Source organism: Chiloscyllium plagiosum, chromosome 7 (assembly GCF_004010195.1).
Source record: "Chiloscyllium plagiosum isolate BGI_BamShark_2017 chromosome 7, ASM401019v2, whole genome shotgun sequence".
NCBI lineage: Eukaryota > Metazoa > Chordata > Chondrichthyes > Orectolobiformes > Hemiscylliidae > Chiloscyllium > Chiloscyllium plagiosum.
The window spans coordinates 9365684-9373548 of NC_057716.1; the positions used below are offsets into that span (position 1 = coordinate 9365684).

Below are 7865 nucleotides of genomic sequence, written 5' to 3' on the forward strand. Positions count from 1 at the left end.
GGGTGTTGGGGGTGGGGAGAGGGAGGGGGGGTGTTGGGGGTGTGAGTTGTTGAGGGATATTTGCGGGGGGACAGAGACAAGGCCCGGTCCGGTTTATAGTAAATTCCTAGTCACGGGATGTATCTGTCGCCGCTGGGCGGACCCTCCCGCTCCCGCTCCCTCTGACACTAACCTGTAAAACACATCCCCGAAGGGATTCCAGTTGGCGGTGACGAACGCCATGTCTCCGGCTCGGGGCCCTGTCCCGGTTTCGGCTCTGAGCGCCGCCGCCCGTCAGCACCGTCCCCCGCTCCGCGAGCCGCACACACTGCGCCACCTGTCAGTCACTGACAGTAATACACTCACTTCAACCCAACCTGCTCCCAGAGTCTACAACATCCTGACTCAGTAAGATAGGGTCCATTCTTTAAAATAATCCAGATTAAACCAAATTGTGCCTGAATTTTATTTCTCCCCCTAAAAAACACATACATTAACAATTTTTAAAAATCAGAGAAGGTAGGCCTTGAATATAGATCTGATTAAGGGCTCTTGCCTGAAACGTCGACTCTCCTCTTCCTCGGATGCTGTTATGCCTTTCCAGCAACCCACTCTTGAACCCAGACCTTCTGGCTCAGAGGTAGTGACACAACAACAGCAGTCAGGACTCTACCACCACAGCACCCAAGCCCCCAATGAATTGCATTGGGGGCTTGGATGAGTGAGAAGTGGTATTATCCCTACCCTGAGGAGAAAGTGAGGACTGCAGATGCTGGAGATCAGAGCTGAAAATGTGTTGCTGGAAAAGCGCAGCAGGTCAGGCAGCATCCAGGGAACAGGAGAATCGACGTTTCGGGCATGAGCCCTTCTTCAGGAATCAGGATCTCGAAACAGAGCTGAAAACAACAAATGCTGAAAATCACAGCAGGTCAAACAGCATCCATAGAGATAAAGCGCACTAACTTTTCAAGTCTAGGAGACTCTTCATCTCAGACCTGCTGTGATCTTCAGCAGGGAGTCCAAAACTAGATGGCATAGGTTTAAGTGAGAGGGGAAAGATTTAAAAGGGACTTCAGGGGCAACTTTTTCATGTAGGGGGTGGTGCATTAATGGAATGAGTGCCAGAGAAAGTAGTAGAGATTGGTACAATTACAACATTTAAAAGGAATCTGGATGAATATATGAATAGGAAGGGTTTAGAGGGGTACAGGCCAAATGCTGGCAAATGACACTAGATTACTTTAGGGTATCTGGTCAGCATGGACATGTTACACCGAAAAGTCTGTTTTGTGCTGCATATCTCTATGATTCTATTTGTTGTTTCCATACAGGTTCCACAATCTGCAGTAATTTGCTCTTATATTTTCTCTAAACTGAGGCAATTTTAGGTTTTTGTGCGATACTACTAGTATCTCTTCTCCTAGGCCAGGAGAACTTGGTTCGAGGCCCACCTGCTCTCAAGACATGTAATAACATCTCTGAACTAATTGGTTAAAAAAAATCTGAGTACAAGCTTGACCATTGATTTCAATGTTGATCTTAAAAAAAATAGAAGAGAACAGATGAAATTATTTAGTAAGGGAGTTCCAATGTGTAGAACCTATGTAATTAAAGGTATGGCCATCAATGGCAGCAGTAAGAGAGTGAGGAATGAGTAAGCAAACAGCGTTGGAGGAATAAATAATTTTCAAATAGTTGTTGGGCTGTAAATTACAAACATAGCAAATAGCAAGGAATGAGTTCATGTTAGGATCTAATTTTGTTTTAGTAAGCTGATTAGCAGATCTATAACTGTGCACAAATGCTCCAACCCATGCTTAAGAGAAATGGCATGCTTGTTAATTAAGTACTTCATATCTACTTCCACAGCAGAGATGACAGAATGTGGACTTTTGTTGATTAAATATCAGTAAAAATCATACAATAGGACTAAAGAGACGATCTTAATGATGTAATGTTTTTACCCTAGAATTTTGAAATATTTAAGAAAATCGAAGGTGCATACACCATAATCTTCCAAAGTGCTCTAGATTCAGGATTATGCCTATGGATTGTAAAATAGCATATGGAGTTGGGGTAATATATTAGTATGGAGAGAAGATTTGTTAATGGACAGGAAGCAAAGTGTAGAGACAAAAGAAGCATTTTCAAGTTGACAATCTGTAAATACTGCAGAGCCATAAGAATCACTGCTGGGGGCTTTCATACTTACAAGTAATATTAATGACTTAGTTGAAAAAAATAAAATATCTAAGTTTATTTGTGATAAAAAGTGGGAATGCAAACTGTGGTAAGGATACAAAGGCTGCAAATGGATATGGACAGGTGAAGTGAGTGAACATCAATATGGCAGACTAAATCATAATGTGTCAAGAGTGTGGTGCTGGAAAAGCACAGCAAGTCCGGTAGCATCCGAGAAGCAGGAGAATCGATGTTTCACGCAAAAGACCTTCATCAGGAATGAGCTCAAAATTATTTGGAGGAAATAGATTTGCAGGCAACCCTTTTTAAAAGATGAAAGATTTAACACCAATCTAGGTTTGTCCATTATATCTTTTTAAATTGCATGACACTGATCTTTTGCAACAAACTTTGTGTGTTATAATCCTGCCCTACTAGTTACCTGATGAAGGGGCAGCAATCTTAAAGCTAGTACAGGTACTTCCAAGTAAACCTGTTGGACTATAACCTGGTGTTGTGTGATTTTTAACTTTGTCCGTCCCAGTCCAACACTGGTACCTCCACATCAAATCTTTTGTAGTTTAATCTATCTTGTCTCCTGCACTATCATAGAACATCCCTCTCGTCCTTTTCCATCTTTTCACTTTTCACATGTTTAAAACCTTACATTTTGAATTATTCCCAGTTCGAATGTAAGATAATCAATCTGAATTGTTATCACATTTTTTCTCTCCCCACAGATACTACCTAAATTAGAGTGGGTTCATCTTTATTTTTGATATGTCCGCAGATTCTAGTTTCATTATACCTATTTAATCTATTAATGATCATTGTGAAAGATGCAAATCAAAATCTTACTAGTAATTCATCCAATTTTGTCGTACTTTCATTCGTGCATGTAATCCTATTTCCAAGATGGACAAATAATATTAAAATGTTAGAAATGTCTAAATTATCCTCTTGACAACTGATTCATAAATTTACTTATTATACATGGAACATTATGAATGCTTATCTCCAAAATGTGAAGACTAAACACAATAAATAGGCACAAACTAAACATACACCATAAACTATTTATTAAAACTGGTACACTGATGCACTTTAGAACATGGAACAGTACAGCACAGTACAGGCTCTTCGGCCCTCGGTGTTGTGCCAACTTTTATTCTCCTCTGAGGTCAAACTAACTGACAAACCCTTCAATTTACTATCATCCATATGCCTATCCAAGAGTCGCTTAAATGTCCCTAATGTATCTGAATCACCACTGCTGGCAATGCATTCCATACACCCACCACTTGCTGTGTAAAGAACTAACCTGTCATCTCCACAGAACCTTCCTTCAATTACCTTAAAATTATGCCCCCTTGTGATAGCCATTTCTGCCCTGGGAAAAAGTCTCTGATTATTCACTCTATGCCTCTCATCGTCTTGAACACCTCCATCAAGTCACCTCTCATCCTTCTTCGTTGCAATAAGCCCTACCTCTGTCAACCTTTCTTCATAAGACATGTCCTCTAGTCGAGGCAGCATCCTGGTAAATCTCCACTGCACCCTCTCTAAAGCTTCCACATCCTTCCTATAATGGAACGACCAGAACTGACCACAATATTCCAAGTATGGTCTAATTAGGGCTCTATAGGGCTGCAGCATAACTTTGTGGCTCTTAAACTCAATCCCCCTACTAATGAAAGTCAACATACCATATGCCTTTTTAACAACCCTATCAATTTGAGTGGCACCTTTGAGGGATCTATGGACATGGACCCCAGGATCGTTTTGTTCCTCCTGCCAAAGATCCTACTTTTAACCCTGTAATTGTATTCTGCATTCAAATTCAACCTTCCAAAATGAAACACTTCACACTTTTCCAGGTTGAACTCCATCTGCTACTTCAGCCCAGTTCTGCATCCTGTCAATTTCTCGTTGCAACCTATAAGAGCCCTCCACGCAATCCATCACTCCATCAATCTTCGAGTCATCGACAAACTTACTAATCCACCCTTCCTCTTCCGAGTCAATTATAAAAATCACAAACAGCAGAGGTCCCAGAACAGATCCCTACAGAGCACCCCTGGTCACAGAGCTCCAGGCTGAATACTGTCCATTTACTCCCACCCTCTGACTTCTATGGGTCAGCCAATTTTCTATCCAGACAGTCAACTTTCTCGATATCCCATGCCTCCTTACTTTCTGAATAAGCCTACCATGGGGAACCTTATCAAAAGCCTTTACATTAGACTCACACTTGCATTACCAAATCAACTTTACTTTTAATCATTTGCAAACTCCACTGTGTTGAATATACTTTGGTTCATTTTCTATACATGGTGCCATTTGCTAAAATAACTGAATTGATCTTTTAACAAGATTGAAGCCTATAGGGCTTATAGGGGCTGTACTGTGTGAATAGGAAATAGGCTAAGGAACAATAAAAGAGAGGACTGTGAATTATTGTCTTTCAGACTGGAGCCAAGAGTGCATTGTAGGGATTGATGTCAGAACCACTGCTCTTTTTTATACAGTGTTTATATTAATAATTGGAACCTGGCAATGAATAGCATAATTTCAAAGCTTCCAGATGACCTGAAACTTAGGGAAATACAGTAAATAGCGTGTAAGATTGTAACAGACCTTCAGGGGACATAGGGCAGACCCATGACAGATGCAATTTAACAGTTTAAGTTTTGTTAGGATGAATGAGAAGCAATGTAAACTAAATGTAACAATGTTAAATAAACTGCCGGAACATAGTGACCTGGCAATGTACATACACAAGTCTTTGAAGATAACAGGCCAAGTCAAAAAGGCTGCCAAAATGGCATACACGATCCTTGCCTTTATAACTTGAGTTGTCCTGACAACAACTGAAAGAAAAATTGAAGGTAAAAACAGAAGAAAAAAAGAAATTATATGACAAACAACTTCGAGAAGTGAGTTGAGGGACCTTTGAAGAAACAATCTGATTCCAATGGCCTCACTCAGTACATAGCCACAAGTGAGAAGGAAAAAAGTTAGCTAAACTTTCACATATACAATGCTTAAAGTCCAGTGGGAGTACTGTGACCAGTTCTAGTCAAGGTCTGAGCAAGAAGGCAGTGGTTATACATTATAATGGCACCAGGGATGAAAGTGTGATACAGCAACTGTAATACTGTTGAACAGATTGTGGGATGTTACATGAGGCTCACATGCTTTTTTCCAACTGTGGTCAGCTAATATTTATTGTTCAAATATATTGAAAATGGAATACAGTTACACAGAAAGAATAGAGAGATTTCTTGGAGCAGAGAAGGTGCAGGGGAATTGAGGTTTAATAGGGACACTCAAAATCAGGAAGGGTTTTGATAAAAGTACAGATAAATTGTTTCCAATCTTAGAAGAGTCAGTAGTCAAAAGACAGATTTAAAGTAACTGGCAAAGAAGCAAGGCATCATGAAAGGATATCTATCTGAAAAGGTAGGGAAGGCAGATTCAATAATGGCTTCCAAAGAAAACTGGACAAATACTTGAAGAGGAAATATTTACAAGTCTATGGTTAAAAACCCATTTGGATAGCTCTTTCAAATAACTGGCACAAACCCAATGAGCCAACTGACCTCCTTCTGTGCTGTATCATTTTATTGCTGAACTAAAGTTCGATAAAAGTCACAAAATACTGGAAATACCAGCAACTTAGGCAAAATCTGAAAAATATGCTAATAATCAGGAAGAATGTACAGCAGATCAGGATCACTGTGAGGCAAACAGGATCACAATGAAGCAGATCAGAATCACTGCAAAGCAGTTGAGCAGGAGTATTCAGAAGGTCAGGATCACTATGAAGCAGGCCAGGAAGAGTATGAAGCAGACTGGGATAGCTGCTAAGCAGACAAGGAAGATGTGAAGCAGGTTGAGATTACTGTGAACCAAACCAAGAGGAATATGAACCAGGTAATGATCATTGAAGTAACGGAGAGAAAAAAAAAGTTAAATTGTGATAAGATAGGAAGGTCATGAGTTGAATGGCTGGTAAATATTTGAACTTTGTTTCCCTTTTGCCAAAGTTAGGAAGTTAATCTAAGGTGCTGAGAAATTTAAAATTTGTTGGTATAGGATTTAATTAAAGTAACTCAATTAACCTCCCTATACTGAATTAATGAAGATATGTGAATCTCTTTTTTTAAGCAGTAAGTTTTACTATCTGGTAGGTAGAATGGCAGGGCAGCTCCAACCCTTGGAATGCACATTCTGTTCCACATAAGAACTCAAGTACATTTCCTGCATCTTGGATAATATACAGAAAATGTTATCTGTTGTAGCAGCTCAAACTCTGGGCTTTGGAGCATCATTGTGAGGTTGAGAGCTTTGTAGATGGCACATTTATAAACGTAGCCACTCTGCACCTTAAAAGAAGGGTTAGAAGTAGAGAGGGAATGGATGATTGTCAGTGGAGGAGCCCATTGTGTGCATCTCACTCTTCAACCTGCATTCAATTCTTCTGGTTCTTCTGGTATACAGCCACATTGAAATTCATTGCTCCATGGCTGCCTCAGCTGTACAGTGGGCTTTAGGGAGATCATGAGTAATAGTGAAAGGATATTCATTGGTTGTAGGAAGACAAGGCATTTCTGCAACTGCAGACATAAATCCAGATGGTATGTTAATGATGTCACCAAATATATACAGAGCACCCTGAAAGAAGAGGGAACTAACAGTAGTCACTGTCTGCATTGATACCAATGATAGGTAGAAAGAGGAATATAGTGCTGCAATCAGAACTTAGGATCTCGGTAAGAAATTAGCAAACAGTACTTTGAAAGTGTGCTGGATCACTTCCAATATAATGTGCAAATATAGGAATAGGAGGATGGAGCAGATAAATGCATAGCTGGAGAGATATTGCCGAAGGGTTTTTTTTTTAATTCTTGGAGCAATGAGATCATTTCTGAGATAGCACCTTTTGAACCCAAGACCAATACTATCTAGAAGGGCAAAGGCAACAGACACATGGGTACATATCACCTGCAAGTTTCCTTAAAGCCACTCACCATCTTGACTTGGAAATCCAACTTCCTTCAGTGTCACTGAGTCAAGATCTTGGAACTCCCTCCCAATGGCATTGTGGTTCTAACTTCACCAAATGGACTGCAAGAGTTTAAGAAGGTAGCTCACCAATATTTTCTCAAAGGCAATTAGAAATGGGCAATAAATATTGGCCCAGGGATTGACATCCACATTCCACAAGCAAAATTTTTAAAAATAATGTAAAACATCCAAAAGACAGAGAACGTTGGTGGAATCAGAGGACAAGTGGCAGATGAAATTTAATACAGAGAAATGTGAGGTGAATCATTTTAGTAAAAATAATGCAGCAAGACAATATAAAATGAGCTCAAAATGGGATGTAGGATTTGCGGGTCCCATGTGTATATGTTCATTAATTACTGAAGGTGGCAGGAGGCATTAAGAGAACAGTTAATGAAGCATGTTGCATCTCGGGCTTTATCAACGCAGGCAAAGAGTACAAACGCAAGAAAGATATGTCAAGACTGCGTAAAATATTGATTATGGGTTTCCTGGAATTATAGTGGAATTTAGAGGAATTATAGTGTTAATGTGTTGCCAAAAGCTGCATTAATCATCTGTTGCAGGTTTCTCTTGGATTTTACATATTTTAATGAGGTCAAGCATATCCCCAAGTAAAACAAGTCGCACAGTTG

General features: G+C 39.8%; 1 protein-coding gene across 1 annotated transcript in view; it reads right to left on the reverse strand.

The window, feature by feature from the left end:
• The window catches only part of vps16 (VPS16 core subunit of CORVET and HOPS complexes), a 65483-nt gene extending 65154 nt beyond the window's left edge, over positions 1 to 329 (reverse strand). The window contains exon 1 of the mRNA XM_043692977.1: positions 173 to 329. Within this exon, the coding sequence (XP_043548912.1) occupies positions 173 to 222 (50 nt within the window). The 5' untranslated portion in view covers positions 223 to 329. The remainder of the gene's footprint in view (positions 1 to 172) is intronic.
• Between the last annotated feature and the right edge of the window lie 7536 nt (positions 330 to 7865).